We start from the raw sequence: 23,917 nt of genomic DNA on the forward strand, positions 1-23,917 counted from the left end.
CACACTTGCAGCGCTGGGAAAAGCTCTCGGGCTTCATCATGAGACTGGCGTTGGACGAGTAGACAACACGCTCTTGAAGGCTTGAAGCACAGGGCTGAACTTGTTACCTACCATAGCCTCTTCCTGATCAAGCAAGAGCTACAATCAGAGCGACTCGAGCGCAACAGAGACATGAGCGGGATGCATCATCCATTCGTCTTGCTCCATTTCTGCGGTACTGTTGTACATTATTACGTGAAGAATCCACCGCGCTCTTTCTGCGCCTTCTGCATGGCTAGGAATGTGAACTCGTCGTGCCCTGGTATGACTTGTCCCCGGGTCGTTCTCTCGAGTTGCTTGAGTCGCTGGGTCGATCTGAACCAGGCTGGATGATCACGAGCTAGCCATCCCTGCGGAATGCCATCGCGCCACTATTCCTTGTCAGTTTGCAAGGATAATAGTTCTACGTGGTAAAGAGGCGCTTCAACGTACGTTCTCAATCACATGACAGTGATCGGAAATGAATAGAAATGTGCCACTGTCAGGCATATTGATCTGCATGCCAATGAGACCATCGGTGTGGCCAGGCAAGTGATGAAGAGTGATGCCCTGACAGAAGTCCATCGTTCTTTCATCAAACGTCTTCCAATTTCTGCAACGTGTAAAAGTCAGCTCATGCAGGCCAGCCATAGGCTAGAATATCATGCCAAGATCACCTACAGATCGAGCTTCATGTAGTGCTTGAGGTAAACACCAACATCTGCACCAGTTGCCACGGACCAGAATGCGCTCCGGAGCTCCAGATCATGCACCCATATCTCAACATCCTTGCGGTCTAGGAACAGGTCCAGGCCTCCAGCATGGTCGAGATGCATATGACCAATGATGATCTTCTTCACGTCTTCCAACTTGTGGCCTGTTGCTTCAATGGCCGCGTCGAGCTCGTGGTGCGGCTCATACTTGACTCTCGTGAACAGGTCCGACACCTGGGGGCCCCAAACTGTCGGGTAGTCTTTTCCGCAGCCGGTCTCCCACAGAATGAGTCCTTCTCTGTCTCACGTCAGAAAGCATTATTGCTCCGGGCGGTCAAGGGAGGCCTACATTGGATGCTCGATCAAGACACAGTACATGGGCAGCAGGCGTCTCTTGTTCACGAACGACTGGTTCTCTGTGCTCTTCATTGACGTGTTGCCGCCTCTGATCACGAAGCCCTCATCGCACTCCAACCTTTGAAAGCGGTGGGATGAGCATTCATCAGGTCGGGGTTGTTGGCTCGATGCCTGCTACTTACCAGCCCACTTCCAGCAACCAGAACTTTGTGCCGGTTGGACACACGTTGGAGACATGATTCGGCACGGCGCCAGCGGCGATCTGATTCTGAATGGCCCTTGATGCCATGGCTGCGGTGGTTCGATGCTGTAGAATATGGGGGGTTCAAGTGTGAAGTGCAGCTCTCGCTCGTTTCCATGCCTGCTTGCTGCATCTCTATGCATCCCGCCACGCCGTTTGCAGCGCGTCATCGTCACGCAGCATGCTGTTCCGGTATGCCCCTCTCTGGAAAGGTGCGGGGAAGGGGCGGGGTACAGCGTGCAGAGGATTGTCTGACAGGGGGCAACGAATGGCATTGGTTCGCTGGTAGAAAGTCCTCTTCGGGCCTGGTGAGGGGTGCAACCGCGATCACACCCCGACAGAAAGTCCCGAAGAAGGCGAAAGAGCAGACGGCAGCACCTTCCTTCACCTGACCGAGACGTGCTGTGGTGCTGAAGAAGTCGAGGCATGCATGCGTGAACGTGGCACAGGCACAGACGGTGGTGTGCAGTGTGCACTGTGCAAGCAGGTCAGGGCGTCCTGGACGTGAGTCACGTGACGGCGTAGATCTCAGCGCGGACGCCAATGCGGCCAACCCAGGTCGGAATCGGATCGCTTGCGGTAGGTTCACGTGGGGGTGCACAGCCGAGCCGCGACGCGAACCTCAGTAGCAGCTGAACGCATTGGTCTTTGCCCTGACATCGACACTTCAAAGTCGACGGAGGCGCGGACACCTCCCGGCTCGCTCGTCTGGCCATCCACAGCGATTTGGCTTACTCCGGGCAAGGTACAGACAAGACATCGATCTGTCCAGAGTCTCACACCCACCCATCCCCATCCCCATCCCCATAAACCCCATCCCATCCCGGCTGCCGTGCTGCAACTGAAGCTAGGCCGTGGTGCGGCGAGCGCCTAGTGGCGCAAACATTCATCGTGCAAGTCAGCTGAATCATGAATGGAAGATGTCGTTGATTGTCCAGGCATTTTAGCGCTCCACTCTTCTGGGTTTCTGCGGGTCCGTCGTACGGTCGTACCAAATCAGCTAACAAATCGCCCGGTTATCAGGGGTATAAGGAACTCGGAAATGAGCGGTTGACTAGTTTGCCTAGTTGAATTCTATCGCTACTATTTTAGCTCTCTAACAGCTAGTAAGACTGCTATATTTAATCTCTTATACTTAGTATTACTACTTTGTCTCTTAGAAGTCTGCCTCCTATCTACTATTTTTTTTATAAAGCGTTATTTTCTTTTATATAACTAAACTACTAGATAGTTTTTATATTTTACTATAAAAATATAGTACTAGCTACTAAACTACTATACTAGCGGGCCCGTCTACTAGTATTATATAGCGATAAAAGATCGGAAGTATCTACGCTTACTAGGTATAGATCTCGGGCGTACTTATAGGCTATAAGTCGACTACGTACTTAGCGCTAAGCCTCCTTAGCTTCCGCCTTATACTAGTTAAGTCGATAACTATAGCTATTTATTCGAATCTCGATAGTCTTAGGATTAAGCGACTAAGCTATCTATATAGATAATAGCGTCTTACGCAGTTTAGAAAATTAAAGTTTAAAAATAGTATACTTAGTATAAAAAGATTAAGAATATAAAAGACGTTACTAACAAAATAGGTACTATTAAAACTGTAGTAGTAGGTAATTGTAGTAAAGAAGTAATCTATTATAGTAGTAATATCTTCTTTCTATCTAGTATCTATACTACTAGCCCTATATAATGTAATACTAGCGACTAACGAATTGCCGGAATGCCTAAACTAGCTATATCTCGATCCGATGTTCTACTAAAATATAACCGAGTATCTCCACACAACCTACTGGATCGACAACAACCCTATACGCTAAAGACCTTTGACATACAGCGTCTTACCACATCGGAGTGAAAGTGACTGGGGTCGGACCGCTGAATAACAAGTTGCCATTCGCTACAATCCATAGGGAGCAAGGGTTCAGGGAATACCCACCTTCACTCCGATGTGATCAGACGCTGTACACGGCGTATTCTGAATCATGCTTGGTCTTGTGCTTCCTTCCCGTATGCAGGCATACTCCACGCTGTGGAGTCGTGCAAACAGCAGCACACGCGATCCATGACACAGCCGTTTGCCTGCGCATGCCGCATGGCCATTCTGCGTGGGATGCTCCATTTCTCTCGCCTCACAACACGCTGACGTTTTCCGCGCGAGGGTCATGCGTCCGCGGTCTCAGTATATAGACCCACTGTCTTCACCATGCCTCCAGGAAGCCTTGCCTGTCGCCGCCATACCATGCGCAGGAGCTGCGCATCAACCTCATCCAACACCTATAGACACCTTGAGCCACCCTCTCGACCCTCGATAACATCTGCTCACCATGTCGCCGCTCATTCTGCACAGCTACTCTCCATCCATCACTTCGCGGCGCAAGCCCCGGGCAAGATCTTTCTCGGTGACCTCGGCAGAGTATGGAGACATACGCAGGCTGGTCGACATTGAATTCTTTGCTTTTGAGAATGAGAAAACCAATCACATCCTCTCCTACAGAGATTACAACCAACCTGGACATTTCGAGCGAGCTGTACGATTGTACCAGTCCGCAATGAACAAGACGGAGAATCTCAGGCGCAGAAGGAAGTCTGCTTCTGCGCGCAAATCTGGGAGCAGACCGAACACAGACTACGTGAGATTTCGCAAAGTCACTGACGCCGACTCCGGCCTCATCATTTCCTGGGCCAAGACAGAAGTCAAGACCTACAGCCAAGAGGAATTGGAGAGCCCGGCAGACATTGGCCATGAAGATGAAGCACCCATGAATCGGGATTGGTTTGCACTGAATGAGCGACTCCGGAGGAAATACATGGGCACCACGAAACACTGCTGTAAGCTGCTGACTTGAGAATACGAGTGCGTTCCGCAACTAATTGGCAAAGACATCGGCATGGTCGCCACACAGCCAACGTACCAACATCACGGCGCCGGAACGATGCTGCTCGAGGACATCCTAGCAGAAGCAGACGAAGCGGGCATCGAATGCTATCTTGAAGCCACCGACACTGCCAAGCCTCTGTACGAGAGACATGGCTTTGTGACCGTCAACGAATTGCGATTCGATCCCGCCGCTTATGGCATCTACGGCTTCAATATCGAGCGACAGACGATTATGGTTCGAGGCGCGCTCGACAGTCGAGGCCAGAGAAGAGGTGTACGGTCGTATGAGGAAGCTGTTGTTGCTTCGACCAAGTCGGTGCAAGCACAGCTCTGATGAGTCTGATCATCAGCGACAGGCTCATCTTGGGCATACTTTTACAAGGGTCACGTCGCTGCAGGGTGTACAGTCGCACCACTTGCAAGGAGACTATGTACCACGATTTTTCGGTTATAAGCGGGTTTCCATTCTTGGCAAAAGCTCGGCGGTCAATAAATTCCAGGCAAGGCAGTTTGTGAGATTGAAAGCAATTGAGCATGGCAAGCATGTGATATTCAGGATCGATGGACATGGTGAAAATAGGCGGCCGGCTATTTCGCACTGCGCTGCGCTGCGAGAGTTTTAACATTACTAGGACACGTGCAAATCTGACACTTTGATCGAGCCCTCGCCGGACGTCCGCTGGCGAACGCAGTTTTGACGATGACTGCGGCATCCATCGACGATTGGCAGTTTTATACAACATCGGAAATGAAAAGAGCATGCACCGCCATCGTATCATGCCCGTGCACAAATGAACATGAGCAGTAATTGTGGCATTATCGACACCAACCAGTCCGTGAGGCCACCCAACATCCGTTTACGTGGCATATCCGCTCGTATCGAGAAGCACCACTCATGCCAGAAACCGCTCTCTTGGCAGATCAATGCGCCATGATCTCCCTGATCGTGTCCTTATGAAACCTAGCAAGCCAAGTCCCGGCATAGAAACGCCTGATGCGCTTGCCAAAGAACATGAAAATGAAGACGCACAGGTTGTTGGCAAACAAGACACCACAAAACGCCCCGGCTATGATTACGGCATACCCATCCCGTGCCACCCAATCCAAGACCTTCTCTCCGAACCCAAAAGATATCAACTGTTTGCCCACGCACATGGCTATGAGCATCTCGGGGACGTTCGCGTTGTATGAGTCGACCGCATACGCGAGGGTGCCAGTGAAGAAGAGATCTTTTTCAACAGTTGTCAGTCGACGTATCTCGTTTCATGACTGGATAGAGAAGTATTACTGACATGATCCCCAATTACACATGCCAACTCCAGCAAAAAAAAAACCAACCCAATGAAATCGATGCTCGGCAGTCATTCCGAAAACGATAAGACCAGCAGGGCCCACAAAAGCAGCTGGCAGAAGCACGCCCAATCTCATTTCAGCTTCTCGGATGTCGTCGTTACGCCGCGTGAGGTAAGCGGCCAACCGATCAAAACTTGGAATCAGTGGAAGGGCGAGGACGAACCCCAGGACACTGCCGACCGCGATCAGTCCGGAATTCTCCTTGCTTCCAGCCATACATACGGTGGAGCTGTAATTCAGGACGGGGAAATGTGTAGTTGAAGACTAAAGCTCCCAAGCCGATGAAGATGCCATAGGTGCGTTACGACCCAGACGACTGAAGGAACGATACGGTAGTATGTGAATGATCGGATGGCAGTCAGAGAAGGAATTGCTCGTCATGATTGATCGTCGACCATGGCTTCAGCGTCTCAATATACGTCTTTCCGGGGAGGCACCGTAGTAGTGTGGAGCTCGAAATTTTTTGCACCCGGTCGTTTTCGGGCTCCTTTCGATCAAGGACCCTTTGACGTGCTTGCTCTTACGAAGGCATGTGCGTGAGCGGAGCGTCTCGTCTTGTAGAAGGTAGGTCTCTTCGACGAACAGGAACGCCAGGATGAGCACCACGGCAGCGAACGCGATTTCGACGTAGAAGTACAGTCTCCAGGATTCGCCACCAGCAAGCATGTAGCCTGCGTATAAGGGCCCTGTGGAGCCAAGACAGAGTGTAGATGCCAAGCTTCGTTGCTCGCTCGTGCACTACCAGTGTTAGCCGAGACGACTTCACAGCCACTTACGGAAGAAGATGTCGTTGACCAGCTGCACAGGCAGGACTTCGCACACCCCACTCGACAGAGTATGGATCAATCGAGCAGTCATCAGCCCGTTTGCTCGGCTGCATCCGATCAATCCAGCAAGGTATACGACCAGGCTCAACAGTATTACTAGTCTTCTCCCAAATTTCAGATACATAGGCACTGTAACCAGAGTGCCAACTCCATATAGGAAATTGGGGTACGAGACCAGCCCGGAGGGCTTCGTTGGTGTGATTCCAAATTGCTCCGCATAGATGGCATGGCAATGTAGACTGAAGGAAGGGCCGAGCAAAGCTGTGATGGAGAAGAACGAGTAGAGCGAGCAGATGACCAATATAGAAGTCTTCGTCCATGTCGGCCATTGCAGTGGATCATCAGGGTCCTCGGCGGGCACTGGGAACCAAGCCTGCCCGAAGGCGGTGTCGTCGCCTTCGGCCGCTCTTAAATCGACTGTGCCCGGAACATCGCCTTCTTTTGCGTGACTAGTACTGCACAGCAGCATTATTCTAGTAGTAGAGGCCTGGCGTCGATAAAGTTTTAGATACATACCTCTGCACGAGATGTCCATCCAGTATGTGAAGCCATACTACTACATACTACTGCTCCCACTTCCTTCGACCCCGCTGCAGGCTTTCTTCACGGGCCGCCGAACGATCGATCCGGCGGCCTAAAGACCCTTGAGCGAGAGCCGGAATGTTTTTAACGTTATTGTCAAGAGCCGAAGTCTTCTCATCATCAAGCAATAGTGAGCAAAAAGCCTCATCCATGCTGTAGTGCTATTCTATGGCGACCTCGAATCGTGGCGGCCACACGTAGCAGTACCATATTATTCGACCCCGCGTATGATCCAGTGCCTCATGGAGTAGAATAGACAAGCATAACCCCAGGTGCGTGACGACTTGCTAGATTCCTAAAGTTCGGCAGTTCTTTTCCCGCGCCTTTGCCGAGTCGACCAGGGTTTGCGACTTCACATCATTTTTCTCCTCCATGTGCCTTTGACTCAGCCTTGTTCATTGGAAAGTCTGATCCGTAGTAGCGTTCCGTCTCTTCATCATGGCTAGAAAATCTGTGATTCCTATAGCACCGACTATACAGTGGTTTCAATCAGGCTTCTCAAACCAGGACCAATGCAGCAAGAAAACATGTCGGGACAGAATACCACATAAGAGTTCTGATTCGCGCTAGCCCGCTGTGGTGGGACACCGCGAGCTTCAAATAAAGGCAGAGAAGTTCGCATAGCGAAGCATGAAATATGGCGTGGATATAGCCTGGAAGCATACATACATACATGCTTTTGGCCGACTAAATGGCTTGGCACTGCATTTCTGCCTCCCAGAGAAAGCTTGAGGGTATCTTTCTATCCAAGTCAGCTGCAGATGAATAATTGTACAAACCCGTAAGCAATTGACTCGGAAAGCTAGAAAGCTGCCCATTCCAGCCAGGACTTGACCAGTCCTCGCAATTCGCCTCGAGAATCTGCTACTGTCATTCGCTCGATCTCATCGTACGAAAGCCTTCCTGGTCCACCACGTTCGTCTAGTTCTTGCTCCAGGCTATCAAGTCCTGATAGATATTGTAGCCGCTGATTACTTGGAGGAGGCGATACTGAGGACTTGCGCTTATCGGCGATTACGGTGGCGTCTAGACGATCATCTTTAGATCGAGTTGGCCGTTCTGAACTGGGTCTGTTCTGAGGAAGTGTCGGATCGCGAGAATCGTCTTGAGAATCTTCTGACTCCGATAGGGAACTCTTCTCATCGGCTGTACTCGAATCCCAAGTATCCAAGGTCATGGATTCCGATGAGTTGCGACCAGTCGCGTGGTCGTCGGCATCATTTCGCAGACTGTACCCAGTAGCATTCAGTAGGTCATCCACTACAGGCAGATAGGTCAGCAAGCTAATTAGCGGAATCTCAAATCGCTCAGGTAACTCACGTGAAGCATCTGAGATTTCTGCTTCCCGTCGCGTGAGGCCATCCCAGTCGGTCGAAACAGGCTGATCACAGAACGCTCCACGGGACGGGCGCTCCGGTACCTGCGGCGGCACTTTGTTGTTACCACCAGCATTGCATGAGTCTATTGCCGTGGTCATCAACGGATCTTTACCAACCGTGGCAATGAGCTGTTCACGGAATCTTCGATCAGCTGCGGCCTGTGCATCGATTTGCTCCCTCCACCTGACCCTCTCCTCTCGCGTGGAGATGATCATCTCATCTTCTTCTTCTTTGTCCTTGAACAGACGATCCAGTAGATCATTAAAACCTTGCTCGACCACATGCCACAGAGCATCCTGCATGTAGGCTTCTTCGACTTCGTATGCATGGTCTGGAAATAGTCTGGGAATATCAAGGACCTGACTCAAAGCGGTGTCGTTGCTCGAGAGATGGATGCCCGGATCGTTACCAATCTCGTAAGAAGATGTGAGCTCCCTCGTAGGCTCCCCTGAGCGATCCACTCCAGCGATCATGTCTTCAAGGCGCGATAGCTGATTGCGTAGTCTCTCGTGGGCTGCAGGAACTACGTCTGTTGTGAATGGATCATCTTCATCTAACAAAACCTTTGTTCCTGGTAATGGCTGCATGTCGCCGTGTGCATCCGGCTCCTTGCTCCGAGGTCGCCTCGTCTCACCTGGTGGAATTTCTTCCTGGGTAAAGATGCTGCTGATAGGCTGACTAGATCGCAGTGTTTCCATGCCCGATTGTGTCAACTCCATTTGCTGCGAGTCGATGGAGTCATTGACCAGCTGCTTCTGAATGATGTATTTGGCATGCAGTAATCGTAGGAAGTCTTTCCGATCCACATAGCCATCGCCGTCAACATCGTAGCCCTGGAGCGTTCGACCCAAAGTGGCGTATCGTCTGGGCCCTCGTAGGTAAGCCATGCCACTTAGGAACTCATCAAACCCGATAATCCCGTTATTGTCTGTGTCGTAGAAAGCAAACATCCTGTCAAACATTGCGTTTGTAGCAAATCCTCCAGGCCAACGCTCCGAGGTCAAAGCCTTGTTGAATGCCCGTCGATCAATAGCAGCTCGCACTTTGCAAGGATCCATGTCCCACGGCACGTTGGCAATAGTCAAGAACTGGTCGTGGAGGGCATCCATCTGAGGCTCGTCAAAATCATGCTCACTACCCAGCCGCTTCCTCGCGAGAGGATCAAGAGATGAATGCACTCTTCTTGGATCGCCGGGATACCAGATCCTGTATTCTTTCGTGGGCTGCGAGAGAAGAGGCAGAGGAATGTTGATCTTTGCGAACACGTGAGTCTTGGGATGTCTCGTGTGCGTCTCACAGGAGGAGCACAAGTCGTAGTCGGGACAATTCAGGCAATGCCAGCGGATACCAGTGATGGGATGAACGCCACATTCTTCGCAATGTATGCCTCGATGCTCATAGGCATTTCGTTTTGCGTTGTCCTCGGCAATGTAGTACAGCATGCCGCGTAGGCCTTGGCTGGGTTCTCGGTTCGCAGAAGTCATCGCGTCCAGATCTTCCGTCTCCGCAGGGTGAGCATTCCCGGCGTCCGATTCTGAGGCGGTGCCGGTGCCGGTGCCAGTGTCTGCAGATCGGAGAGCTGCTGCCAAGAGAAAGTCGACCTCGTGGTCGATATGTTCGGGGGCCAAGGTGTCTAGATTCATTACTCTTCGAACGTCCCAAGCTGCGCGTGAGATCTCTTCTCGACTACGACGGGTGGCGTGCAAAGCAGACAGCAAATCTCTCAGGCCCAAGTGTGCTGCTATGGACCATGTCTCGGAGGCACGCGTCGCGTTCGCCAAGGCAAAGAGAAGAGTGTGAAGCACCAGACACTGCACCTCGTGGCGCACATCCTCCGTTCCTTGGCCGAACATGGATCTGAAGTGATCGCCGCGCGGTACCTGCGTGGTGGCGAGATTGATGGCAAAGTCGTGCCCGTTTCTCGTGAGCGATACCGTGCCAAGCGGCGCATCAGGCGTGGGCGCTGAACTCTCCAGTCTGTTGGGTCTGGGTCTTTCTCTGCGTGGCCGGTGTACCGCGTTGCTTCTGTGAAGGCTATTTGCTGCTGCTGGTCTGTGATGGTATGTCGAGTAGAGAAGATACATGCCACAAGCAGCCCCAATGCCTGCCACAGACAGCACGGCTGGATGGTAACGTGACAACTGGGACTGCTGAGCCATCGTCATATTGTCACGTGCCGCGCTGCGTGGGTGGTGGTGGTGGTGGTGGCGGTGGATGTGACTGCGTGGCGATGCGCACCTCAGTCACGCTTCGCGATGTGCTCGTGTTGCCGCCGCGTGACTGCAGCCGCGTCGAGTGTCGAGTACGATGCGCCTGCCTGTGATGTCTGCCGTGCCACACCATCGTGAAAGGCTCAGGCTCAGGCTCAGGCTCAGGCTCAGCACCTCACTGTGATGCTGTAGAACATGCGCGCGTTGATGATATGGAACACAGGTACTGCGAAGTCTCGAGGAAAGCTTTGGTGGGACGTTGGGAGGCACGCACGACTTTTGGCAGAACAACAATACCTGTGCATCGACGAGACTCATGCCAATGCCAGAGGAAGACATAGAAACTGTACACAATGCGTCGAGGAAAATTGCCACCAAATGGCTGTCATCATCGTATCATCCAATGAAGGTCGTCTGCTATCCTGTACACCCCGAAATCGCTCGCACGCCAAACTTCGCTCACATCCAAAAACAGCCGCCAAACCTTTCATCGCGTCTCCCGCATATGCTTTATCCTAGCAATGAAGCTTCTCGGGTATCCGTCGACCTCATCATCGCCCGGAATCCCACGTTCTCTGCATCGTGCCACAACTTTGTGGATGATTTGTTTGAGCAGATTTTCATCCATCAACACCTGGTCCCCAATGTTATCAGGGTACAAGAAGCTGTCGCTATCGCTCAGGAGCTCTTTCACACTTGGCCGCTTCTGAGCGTCTCGGTTGAGACAAGATCGCAAGGTGCTCTTCAAGGAGTATGGAATTACCGCCCCGCCAATTCCAGTCTCCGGGTATTCGATTACATGTTTCGGATTCGTGATTGCCACCACCCGGGGAATCGGATTTTGTATATGCGCAAAGGGCGGTCGTCCGTAGGCCATTTGGTACAGGATACATCCTAGACTCCACACGTCAGAAGACTTGCCGATGCGGATGTCTTTCATCAGCGGTCGCCCGTTCTCGTCCGTGCCGGCACCAGCATTGGCATCCGTAATACTTTCGGGCGACATGTAATTCGGAGTTCCCACGTTGAAATCGCGGTGTACATTGCACGTGTGGTCTGTGTCGATGGCGTTTGCAATTCCAAAGTCGATGAGCTTCAGTCGGCCCTGAACGAGGAGGAAATTTGCTGGTTTGAGATCCGAATGCACGATGTCGTAGTCATGCACTGCTTGGACACACTCAAGCATCTCTTTCCAGTGGTATCGCGTGAAGACGCTATCGAAGCGCGCGCTGGCTCCGTTGAGATGCAGAGCAAGCACTCGATTGAAGTCAGTATCGCCCTTTTCCATAAGAACAGCAAGTTCTTGTTTTTCCTCATTCATCTCCCAATCGTAAAGCCGCACCACTCGCTCTACGTCTGTAAGCTTCTTCAGGAGGTCAATCTCGCCCTTGAAGCCGCGGACCGTGTTTTCATCGCAATTGCCAAGCTTCACACGCTTCAGAGCGAATGTCTTGTAGTTCTCGGCCATGACGCAGTACACTCTGCACGAGCCGCCTTTGCCAATCTCTCCCATCTGTGTGAAAAGCTTGCCCTTGACAACAATATGCTGGCGTTTTTTCCGTGATTTCGTCGTCGTCGCTCCAGCGGTCGCGGTAGCCGCGTCCAGGACGCTCATCTTTGGCGGCGGCGCCGGAGCAGGTCGATGAGGCGTGTTGCCACTGATAGCGCCAAGTGCTTTTCGTTGCTCCTGCGCGGGCACAGGAACAGGTGTCTCATCAATCAGTCGTCGACGAGGCTTCTCATCATCGGACATCATCGACACTGATGGCTTGCCCAGATACTTGAAGTCTTGATCTTTATTGCGCTTGAATGTGGGCGGAGGGACGTTCTCTTGGTCTTCTGCAGCGTCCGCGTGGACATTGGATGCAACGTATCTATACGTCCCTCGACTAAGTGCAGGACGGTGCCCAGGCTTCTGGTCCAAAGTGGCTTTCGATTGAGAGTGATCAGCACTCTGGTATCTTTGATGCTCTGGTTGCATAATGTCCAATTGCGCTATACTAGGCCGTCTCTGCGGCTGGTGACCTTCTACGCTCGGTTGCCTGCTTCGGGACGCCTCACGACTTGCATGACGAGATGGAGGCCGTGAATCATGGCCGGCCTGGCTTCGTGAGAAATGGCCATTTGCTTGTCTGGATGCCGGCCGAGAGTCTTGAGAGGCATAATTCCTGGGTGCAAAATCATGCACAGATACAGGCTCCACAGATGTGGCACGAGTATTCACACTTCCACTTCGACTTCGAGCGCCATCCAGCTGCGAAAGACTTCTTTCCTGGGGCGTGTAGCTGGAGGCACTTTGCTGTGATGAGGAGCCATGCGGAGCGTCATCATTTGCATGAAAATTCTCCTCGCTATCTTGCCTCTTAAAGCCTCTTCTGACAGGTCCATTGCGAAGAAACGATCCAGGCACGCCGGGTGGCCGCTTGACACGCTGCGAGCCCGGTGCAACTGCTGGTTCTGCGGAGGTGTTACGTGTCCTAGTCGTGTTGCCATATCTAGAAGCTGTCTCGGGGGGTGGGTGCGCTGAAGTGCTGCGGGATAAATCTGTTCCTTGGTTTCGTCGCTCGTTCGTGCTAGGTGCTGCTGCTCGTGAGCCAGCACGGGAATGGGGTCTGCTGATAGATGAGGCAAGATTCGGCTGATCGTCCTGGGACTGCGACGCGTTACTGCCGGCTCTCGATCGAGATCGAGTAACGACTCTGATCGCACGAGGCTGCGCAGGTGTAATTACTTCTTGTTTAAGATGCGTTTCTGGAGTAGGCTCTCTTTTTGCGCCGCGCTGTGGATATGGCCCCGCAATGCTAATCGAGCGCTTGGTCGCAGAAGAGCCTTTTGTGCCAAGATGCACTACTCGTGGTGGTGTATTTCCTGGAGGGCTGCGGCGGACAACTTTCAGGCCTGGAGCTCTACTAGGTGTATCCAATCCTGCGGTTCCAGCGCTGGTTGATCTATTGAAACGAGGTGCATCCTGCACCTGCGCCTGCTCCTGCTTTGGCGGAGAAGCTATGCCCGCCTCTGCCAGTAACGCTTGCGTCGCCTTGGAGAACTTGAGCTGGGGCGGCGGCTCGCCATCGGTATCGCTATCGTCGTCGATGCCAATGCGCTGCATCATGGGCGCGTCGGCGGAGAAGCCATTGGGCGCGAATGCCGACAAGGGCGAATGGCGACGCGCGCGGCCAGGATGAGCGACTGCGGCCATGAAGCGGTGGGCGGTGCGTAGTACTCGGTGCTTCCTCGAATCGGTATGGTCGGTATTGTGGTGGTGTACTGGTGCTGGTGGCTCAAGATGTCCGTCCCGGGTCAGTAGTGAGTGGTGATCGTGTCCATGTCGCGCTGTTAAGTATACTGAGGTATCTCGCGAGCCTTTGAGCGACGCAATCGCTACATGCGATCAGGATGCTGGCCGTACCAAAGTATGGGAGTGGAAGTGTGCTACGGAGGAAGATGCGACAATTTGCCAGCGCGTCGGCGGAAGTCCGGCAGCGTCGCCAGGGCAACCAACACTCCATTATGCTACCTGAGCTTTTGAGCCACGCCACTGTAGCTACGAGGGAAGATATTTTACAAAATCCTGTTCGCCATGTTATGGCTACATAGTCAAAATCAACGCATCTATTCGAAGGTACGCCAGTCTCTACCTGTTTGCTCTGCATGATTCTCCGTGCCTTTTCATATACCACTTTTCTGTACATCCTCGAGCGCAATATCTGCCCTTCTAAGCCTTTGGGTCAAAACCGGCTTCCCTCTCCATTCCTTTGCACGCGGTTGCCATGTAACTCTCTAGGTGTGGTCTCCTCGTGGGTTCTGCGGGGCAGTATTCGCACTTGAAAGGGTTTGGAAAGACCGTGTTCTCAGGGAACGATGGATCGCAGCTGCGTCTGTCGAAATAGTCGCCTCGTCATCATCCGACACAAATAACTTGTCATCAGGATTCGACACTGCGACATCTTCTTGCATGAGCAAGTCTCCACATGGAAGACGTCGGCACTTGTCTCTGCCTCGTTGACTGCCGGTGCCTGCGTAGTGGTAACGGGCGGGAGCCGATCAACCGTTACGCTAGCTAATTACATAAACGAGTCTCTATCGTCCACTTAGAAGCCGTCGGCACTTATCTCTGCCTCGTTAACTGCCGGTAATGCCGCTAGTAGTACTGCCGGTGCCTACGTAGTAGCGACAGGCGGGAGCTATATAACCGTTATACTAGCTGCTTTTAGAATTAGCGAAGCTTTTATATTAGCAAACTTAGAGACTAGTAGAGTAGTAGGTCCCTTCGATACTATATTAACCTCTCCTTTGCGGATCTTCTACTTACGCTATACTCTACCTTTCTTAGTAGTAGTATCCTAGCCCTATATAATCTTAGCGCGTTCCTAACGTATAGGCCGATTAGGTCTAGGACTAGTATCTAGAGATCCGTTTCGACCTAGACCTAACGTCTTCTACGAGCCTCGCCTACGAACGTATATATTAATCGAACCTATAATTCTTATTAGTAGAACTTAGAGAACGACCTCGTCTATAGCCGCGATTATCTCGTTAGGTACTATAATAAATAGAGTCCGGTAACCGTCTTAGTAATCTTATACGACTACTAGTATACTTACCTAACCGTCTCTCTTAAGAATAGTTATTTCTACGTACTACTACTAGAGACCTACGCTTCTATCGATAGTCTAATCGAGAGTCGTATAGCGAACGAGATCTCCTAGACGTTCTTAAGCTCGCGTCCGTATAACGCGATAGCCTAGAACCTTTATATCGAAATAAGGACTTAACTCTACTATCTCCTCGCCTAGCCGTCTAGCTAGTAGGACTACGAGTCCGCCTAGAAGTGTCTATATATAAGAAGGGTATATTAGTAGGTAGATAGGGTAGTAGTAGGTATAGGTAGTATTCGATAAGAAGCTAGGAGGAGAGGGAGGAAGGTAGGCAAGTTAGCCTATTACTAAGCGCCAAGCCCTACCTAAGGCACTAAGACCCTAGCTTTACTCGGCCTAGTTATATACTAATTATATATAGCCTCTTTAGCCCTAATATATACTTCCCTTCTAAAGGCCGCGCCCTCGTAGCCTATCTATATTCTACGACCTCTATTGCTACTAACTTAGTAAGTCTAATAAGCTACTTAGCCCGCGCCGAATTAAACACTTAACTACCTAATTATGTAACTATATTAAACCTCACTTCTAACACAATATAATATCTAACTCTAACTACGCTATCCTTATATATAATAAAGTAATATATAACTACGAGAATTAAGGACCTTCGACTAATTATAATACAAGCGCGTCTTCCCTACTATAATAGGTAGACGTACGAGGTATTACAGCCCTGCCTCCGTTCTAAGTAATATCGTACCGAGTTCTTTACGTCTACTCTTAAAAGACCTAGTAATATCCGCTTCCGAGGGTTTGTCCGTTCTAAGGGTTGTTCTTATTATTACGAGGGCTATTATTTACTATCGTAGTTTTACTAGCCCTAATTAGTTAGGTTTAGCAGCCTTTAAGTGTCAACTAATTATATCTTTTTGAAAAACTCAGTTCTTCTAGTTTCTATAGATAAAGGCTATTATAAGTGTAGTAGTAGAGGTTCGCCTCGCTTAAAGGGTTAGATAGATCGAGAAGTAACCTATTGTCCGCAAGATCGACCCTAGCTAGCTTAGCTCTATAGTTTTGCCCTTAGTTAGTTAGTCTATTAAGCTACTTAATCCTTTTAAGCCTTAATACTTTAACTTAGCCTTAAAGTTTTAGTTAAAGTTTTAATTAAACTGTTAATATAGCTATTCTTTTAACTTAGCCGGTAGGGTACGCTCCGGCTCGTAGTATAGGTAAGGTCGTGTCTATAGGCGTAGCGATAATAGTAAGTAATGTTGATAATAGCGGCGCTAGCCGTCTTAGCGCTAACTTTACCTTGCTTCTAATTTCCTTCTTTAACTAATAATAACTCGGTAACACCGTTACTAATATAGCTATATCCTTCCTTTCTTAAATAGTAATATACTCCGTAATACTATTACTAATATAGCCGCGCCGGCCGCGCCGTCCTTGCCGATTGCCTAGGCCTCGATAGAATAAGGGAATAAGAGGGGGACTTAAATACTAGGAGAAGGGCCTCGTAGGGCGCGTTAGTAGAGAGGTAGTTTCCTAAAAGAGCAGCGAATAGTTAACGCGTTATAGCGCGCTTATTAACATTCGGTACGCGTTTACTATAGTAGTGTAGTCTTATTATCCTAGCTTGCTAGCCTCTAATTAGTTAGCTAATAATACCCCGGGGGTGCTATTAATCCTAGGCGACATTATAGGCCCTTAGCCTTCTTCTTGTTCTTTATACTAGTCTAATACTTATCTAACAACTTAGCTATATCCTTAAAGGAATCTTTAGCCTCCTACGAGTCCTATTTAGGTAAAAAACCTTGCTATCTTAGGAGGTACTCCTTCTTGCCTTATCTAGTTCGATGCTTTAGGATACGTTCTATAGACTATAGCTCTTTACTGTCGGCTAGTATCTCTTTATATTTAGTAGGGGCTTCTTTAGGGCCTCCGCGGTAGTAGTATAATTTAAGGAGGGAGATATAGAAGGTGTTATAGATAGTATAGTATAGTAGGAGCTATAACTAATAGGCCTAGCTATTGCCCTTCGGTTCTCGGATTCGGAATAGGCTAATAAACCGTAGTGCTAGTTTAGGGCGTGTTTTACTATTAGGCGATAGGTGTTTGCGGATGCGGAGGTTCTTTATACTAAGTATAACTATATCGCCTTACTTAAAGGTTATCGGTATATAGTGTTTATTATAATAGGCCTTCTAATAGGCCTAGGCCTTTGCTAGTTTGTTAGCTATCTTAGCGTAAATCTCTCGTATCTTTTAAACCCTCTCGATAGCCGCTAGTATTTTAGGGGCTTAACGCGCTTCCCTTTCCTTACGCTCGGCCTCGAGCGAGGTAAATAGACTCTATAGCAACGCGGCGTTTTGACCTATTATAGCTATATATAGTAAAACCTTAGTTAATAAATGCACGCTATTATTATATACAAATTCGGCTAGTTATAGGAGGTCGACCTATCTATTAGGGTTTTTATTAATATAGCTTCGTAAGTATTGCTATAGCGTAGCATTCTGCCTTTCGGTCTAACTATCTATTTATAGATAGAATGCTATAGACAGGCGATGCTTAAGTCTTAGCTACAGGCAAATCTTACTCTAATAATAGGATATAAATATCGAGCCTCGGTTAGAGACTATCTCTTTAGGGGTCCCCTAATAGGTATAGAAGATGTTGTTCTATAGCGCTTCTACTATATTAATAGTAGTCTAATCTTTCCGTGCCGGGATATATCGAGCGCTCTTAGTAAACCGGTCTATAACGACTAGGATAGCGTTAAAGATGTCTTTACTTCCTCTTCGCTTAGTAGAGGGAAGACCTATAATAAAATCTATTATAAGCTCTATAAATAGCTTATAAGGGATTAGCAATAAGGACAACTCGCTAAAAGGCTAATACTTTAGTGCCTTAATACGTTAGTATACGGTATACGTGTTTACGTAATCCTTTATATCCCGCTTACTATTTAGCTAGTAGTATATGCGCGATAGTAGCTCGTACGACCTCTCTATACTATAGTAACCGGTAAGCTTACTATTATAGTATCGCTTAAGAAGCTCTTATCTAATCGATTGTTTAGCGGGGATATTGTTATATAAGGGACGATTAGTAGTTAGGCAATAGTATAGTATTAGGGTAAGTATCTACGGTTCTACGGAAAGTATATACCGGGCTTAGCTAGCGTACCGTCCCTGCCGTAATAGCACCCCCGTCCGATAGAACGAAGGCTAGCGTACTATATTAGCTAAACCCCTTCTTATATACTCCTTCCGCTTTTGCTCGTTTTCCTTACCGCTTGTATTCGTATTATACGTTGCTAGGCATACGGTTACAGTACGAAGGTATCGTAACGGTTATACGATATAAAAGTTAATGCATTCTCTAAGGTGCCGCGAGGCAAGCTATCTATATAATAGTCCTACTATTAGTAGCAATAGCGACCGTAGCAGTCGATAGTAACCGCTGCCTGCTATCGTATATGCAATAGTGTTATATCGTAATATGCGTTCTTATACGTCTCGAGTATGTCCTCCTCTCCTTAGTTAGAGTCTACTAGTTTAGCGCGCGTCTTCTTAGTAGCCGACTTTAGTATAGCCTTAGTATCGGAGCTAGTTAAGAAGTTTGCGTACTAGCGTCGTCTCTTCTAGTTAGATGTCTCGCTAGTGCTAGTACTAGCCTACTTACGCTTCGCTCCGCCGCTCTTGTTTTATATCTTCTATACGCCGATATACTAGACTTGCTTTAGCGTCTTAGGTATAGGTATCGAGGCGGATACTAAGGCTAGTAGGGATAAGGCGCGTATAAAGGGTTAGCGCTTCTAGATTTTTAGTAGCTTAGTCTTGTCCTTGCCTTTTAGTAGAGGGAAGGCCTTGCCTTTGCCTTTAGAGGCTAGAGCGAGGGTACTAGCGTTAGCGACGCCGTACTAAGACTTAGTCTTACGCTTCTCCGATAGTCGCGGCGTAGCTAGCGCTTCTTTATTAGCAGCTATAGTACTAACGAGAGTCTTAGACTTAATAGCTATAGCGAGCTCGTCCGGTAGGTAGAGGTATAAGTCGGCGCGTTGCTCGTCGGTAAGCGACTAGTATCGTCCTATAATGCCTATATGCCCTAGTCCGCGGTATAGCTTTACCGGATCTACGTCCTCTATAGCGTAATCGTACTTAATATCTTTTAGTAGTAGGCCCTTCTTATTATAGGTAGCAACCTAATCGCGGTCTACGCTCGGTATACGGCCTATTTGTAGCTAAAGATGCGCTATATATAGGAAATAGTCGAGCGCGATATCTGTCGGTATACCGTCTTCGTTAGTCGTATTATAGGCTTATATGTTTGTAAGGGCATAGTCTAGGATTGCTACGACATCGATCTCTGTTAGCTACTCTACTATTGCGGCCTTAGAGGTAAGCTAAGACAGGGAAATAATTTAGAGCTACTTCTTATATAGGTCGTAGTTTAGGTCCTTATAGTACTTCCGCTAGCGCGCCTACTATTAGCGTAAAGAGGTAACTAGCTTAGTTTCGCTCTCGATGTCTAGCGGTATTATAGTCGTAATTATCGCCTAGTTGCTTATATTATTAATATGCGTCTAGGTAACCTAATCTAGGGCCTTATAGCGAAAGGTACCGCTATCTATAAGTATAGTATAATAGGTAATAGTAGCAATCTTATATATTCCGTTAGGATGCTGCTTATAGTATAGGTACGGCGGGCCGATTAGCTTACGCTTAGAGCGTAGATATCCCTATACTTCGACGGAGTACGTATACTACTTTCCGAGATCCTTTAAGCCGATAGTAGTGTCGTCGACCTTGCGGTATATTATTCCTAATTTAAAGTCGGACAAGCAGGTGCCTATCGGTAGTATATAATCTATTGTTTTAAATCCTAGCGTATTATATATTAGTACTGCTATATTAGCTTAATACTGCGACTCTAACTAGTCTTCTATACTAGTATACTATATACTAGAGCGCTAGAAGTTCTTATTCTTATCTATATTAACCGCTCTATAGTGCACCTTCTTTTTGTCTATAATAGCTAGGCCGTCTTACTAATCGTCGTTCTCGTCCGCCTTACTCTTATTCTTCTTAGCTACTCTAGCCGCTCTACGGCGCTACTTGTTCTCCTCTATGTCTATTAAGGCGTCCTCCTTATCGTCGTCCTTCTTTTATCTTTTAGATATATTTATCTCGTCGTCGATAGTAGATACGTCGCTAGCGTTATCGACGTAGTCCTTAGCTTATATAAGGTTCTAAACGTTAGCGTCCTTAGTATCGGCTTATATAGCGTCCTAATTGTCCTCGGTATCGTTAGTAGGCTTATCGTAGATAGTAGGATCGGCGTTGTCGGTAGGCTCGGCGTAATTAGTAAGCTTATCCGATATCTCGTTTTTATAGTTAGCGGCTAGGGGGTTAGCGTCGTGCTCTACTACTATACGTATTTATAGTAGCGTATAGAGTAATAGGGTCGGTCTTAAGACTAGCGGGCCTCTATAGTATTATTAGACACAGTCGAATATAGCTTAGAGCCTACTACGTAGGTCTATACTAGGTGCTAGAGTAGGGTAAAAGTCGCTAATAAATTCCTTAAAGTACTCGTTTATATAAGCAGTCTTATATGCCAAGCTAAGGTCCTAAGGAAATAGTATTCGTATACTAGTTAGAGCGTAATTTGTCCTATACGGGCTAAGTTGTCTATCGTTACTAAACGCTCGATAGTGTTATTATCTTCCTTTATAGCGGCCTTAATAGCGTTTACCGTCGTTATATATAAGAGAGCGGTAGTACGCTAGCGGGCGCCTAATAATTTTATAGCGTCTCGAATATCTCTATTTATATCGACGCTGTCTAGGATTAGGTATTGCTATTACTTACTATTATTCTAATCGCCGTGCTATAAGTCGTCGCTATCGTTAGCGTTTTAGCGTACTAGAGAGTCGCTGCCGTCGTAAGAGTTCTCGCGCGCTAGAGAGTCGTCGCCGCTATTAGAGTTTTCGTATACTAGAGAGTCGTAGTCGGTCGGGGCTAGGGCATCGTTATGCTCGTTCTCCTCGTCGTATACTTACTCGAGCGTTTTAGCCTTAGGGTCGTTCGCTACGACGTACTATCCTAGATTGTACTCGTCGTTAAAGTAGGTAGTTTCTATTATACGAAGCTTCGCCCCTAACCTATCTTTCGATATTAGGATAAATGCGTCGCCTACCTCGGTAAGGCTTATACCGACGTTAGCTTCTAGTAACTCCTACGCGAATTTAGCGTCTAGTATAGTCTTTATACTTAGGAACGCGATAGAGATAGCCTTAGTTAGCTATACTACTATTATAGGCTCTATTACGTAGGCTAAAATTGCCTCTATTACTATCTCCTAGAGCTCTTCGTTACGTTCTCGCACCTCTATAGGGTCCTATATCTCGATGTCCTATCCTAGGGCCTCGTTTCCTACTACGGCCGCTAATATAGCGACTAGACTTGTCTCTTCCGTATTCTTTGCGTCCTTAGGTACGTCCTTTAGCGCCTTTTTAGTAGTAGCGTCCTCTACGCTACCGACGTTCTTCGGTAGTTATAGCTACTCGGTAGCCTTTTATAGTTGCTACTTATTAATAGTCTTTAGCTACTATACGCGGTTTTATAATAGCTTAGCGTCTGCCTAGGGAAGCTTGCCTACTACCTTCTTATATACTACTTAGCCGTATAAGGTAAGTACCTACTCGCCGTCTACTATAATTACTATACTGTCCTCGTTGTCTACCTACCTAGAGAGCTCCTTATCGATAGAACGTACTATTGTCGTATATCTAAGGAGGACTTAGACGTCCTTATAGACGGCGTCGAGCGTTATCTTACGCGGGAAAACGTTCGCGAGGACCGCCTAGATTAGCGTTAGCTAATGCTTCTATAGGGAGTTCTTAAGGTAACAGCCCTTAGGTAGCAGAGGATTAGCTTCGAAGTTCGCTATAACGGCTTATATCTCTATGTCTTCTATTAGGATCGTCGCGCTAGACGTTATAAGCTCTAGTTCGATAGCGTCCTACTTGTCTTACGTCGCTTCTATACCTAGCGCGTCTTGCTTGTCTTTTGCTATAGTCTCGCTCGGCTCGGCGTCCTACTTATATCGTAGGATCTTCTTATCTAGATTTAAACCCTCGTCGTCCTAGTAGTAGCGTAGTATATTATAATAATCCTTCTACTCTCTACCTATCTTGCGCTTTTATACGATAGTGTCTTAGTTATAGACGATTATAAGCGTACGCTCGGGCTAGTACTAGCATTTAGTTTAAAAGTCTACCGTTAACGTAATCTATATAGGGTATTATAGTAGCGTAGCTATCTCGCTAGTAATAGGGTCTACTAGCTCTACGGCTAGAATCTTTTCTTATGCCTTAACGTGCATTGCCGCCGTTTGCTAGTTACGTATCCGCTCGGCCGTAAGTGTCTGCTCTAAGGAGTACTAACCTAGTAGGTCGTTACGATTTAGCTACTCGCCTATCTCGTCGTAGCCTACAATATAAGCAATCTAGTCGCAGACTACGACAAGGTCGACGTTCGCGTTACGCTATCTAGGTATGCCCTTAAGTACCTCGTATAGAGTGCTAATAGCGTTAGAATAGAAACCGTACTTTACTAGCGCGCCGAATAGCTGCGTCGCTATCTAGATATAGTTTCTACTATATAGCGCCCCTATTTATAGATAATTAGTTATACTAATATTAAGCCGCGATAGCGTCCGGATAGCGTAGTATATATCGTAGTTTCGTACGGGCATAGGGATATCGTCTAGGTCGTAGAAAAGCTTCGCGTACTAGAGGTTAGGGAGCGTAATAACCGCGCTATCGTCGTCGGTCTTAGATACGTTAGGCGCCTAATCGAGGAACTAGCAGAATTCTAGTACGCTAAAGAAACGGGCCTACTCGAAGCGGTCGTTATTCTCGTATCTACGTAGGCTCGCATTTTCCTAGAGTGTAATCTTAATATATTATAATAAGTTGCAGTCCGTTATACTAGGCTCTAGGTCGAGGAGTAGTAGGGCGAAGTCTGTAGCTTCTATATAGTCTGTAAGAAGGGTATATCAGTAGGTAGATAGGGTGGTGGTGAATTAGTATAGTATTCGATAGAGATCTAAGAGGAGAGGGAGGAAGGCAGGCAAGTTAGCCCAACGCTAAGCGCTAAGCCCTGCCTAAGGCATCGAGACCCTAGCTTTACTCGAGCCCGGTTATATGCCAATTACGTGTAACCTCTTTAGTCCTAATACACGCTTCCCTTCTAAAGGCCGCGCCCTCGTAGCCGGTCTTTGTTCCAATCTCAATCTCCGTTGCTACTAACTTAGCAGGTCTAATAAGCCGCTTAGTCCGCGCTGAATTGAACGCATAACTACCGATTATGTAACTATATCAAACCTCACCTCCGAACAATACAATATACAACTCCAACTACGCTATCCTTATATATAATAAAGTAAAGGGATATAAAGCTACAAGAATTGAGGGCTATCGACTAATTATAATACGAGCGCGTCTTCCCTGCTACAATAGGTAGACGTACGAGGTATTGCAGCCCTGCCTCCGCTCTAAGTAATGTCGTTCCGAGTTCTTTGCGTCTACTCTAAAAGACCTAGAAATGTCCGCTCCGAGGGTTTGTCCGTTCCGAGGGTTGTTCTTATTATTACGAGGACTATTACTGTTCGTAGTTTCGCTAGCCCTAATTGGTTAGGTTTGGCAGCCTTCAAGTGTTAGCTAATTATATCTTTTCAA

The 23,917-nt window shown here is 48.1% G+C and overlaps 4 protein-coding genes across 4 annotated transcripts; 1 reads left to right on the top strand and 3 right to left on the bottom strand.

The window, feature by feature from the left end:
• Window positions 1-80: 80 nt before the first annotated feature.
• On the bottom strand, window positions 81-1,394 carry MYCFIDRAFT_54801 (uncharacterized protein). The gene is made up of 5 exons (XM_007921912.1): window positions 1,271-1,394; window positions 1,081-1,206; window positions 700-1,029; window positions 472-631; window positions 81-410 (listed from the first exon to the last, which is right to left on the bottom strand). Exons 1-5 carry the CDS (start codon window positions 1,375-1,377, stop codon window positions 231-233), a joined length of 903 nt encoding a protein of 300 aa, XP_007920103.1. The 5' UTR covers window positions 1,378-1,394; the 3' UTR covers window positions 81-230.
• A 2,268-nt stretch (window positions 1,395-3,662) lies between these two features.
• MYCFIDRAFT_75505 (uncharacterized protein) lies at window positions 3,663-4,550 on the top strand (the record flags this gene model as incomplete). The annotated part of the gene is made up of 2 exons (XM_007922186.1): window positions 3,663-4,167; window positions 4,219-4,550. The coding sequence occupies 2 exons, from the start codon at window positions 3,663-3,665 to the stop codon at window positions 4,548-4,550; spliced, it is 837 nt and encodes a 278-aa protein (XP_007920377.1).
• Window positions 4,551-5,015: 465 nt separating this feature from the next.
• Window positions 5,016-6,931, bottom strand: MYCFIDRAFT_212975 (uncharacterized protein; the record flags this gene model as incomplete). Its single annotated transcript, XM_007922835.1, has 4 exons — window positions 5,016-5,445; window positions 6,094-6,255; window positions 6,346-6,834; window positions 6,913-6,931. The coding sequence occupies 4 exons, from the start codon at window positions 6,929-6,931 to the stop codon at window positions 5,138-5,140; spliced, it is 978 nt and encodes a 325-aa protein (XP_007921026.1). The 3' UTR covers window positions 5,016-5,137.
• Window positions 6,932-11,054: 4,123 nt separating this feature from the next.
• On the bottom strand, window positions 11,055-12,548 carry MYCFIDRAFT_125084 (uncharacterized protein; the record flags this gene model as incomplete). The annotated part of the gene is made up of 1 exon (XM_007922836.1): window positions 11,055-12,548. One exon carries the CDS (start codon window positions 12,546-12,548, stop codon window positions 11,055-11,057), a length of 1,494 nt encoding a protein of 497 aa, XP_007921027.1.
• Window positions 12,549-23,917: the final 11,369 nt, after the last annotated feature.

The sequence above is a fragment of the Pseudocercospora fijiensis genome (assembly GCF_000340215.1).
Source record: "Pseudocercospora fijiensis CIRAD86 unplaced genomic scaffold MYCFIscaffold_1, whole genome shotgun sequence".
NCBI classification, from domain to species: domain Eukaryota; kingdom Fungi; phylum Ascomycota; class Dothideomycetes; order Mycosphaerellales; family Mycosphaerellaceae; genus Pseudocercospora; species Pseudocercospora fijiensis.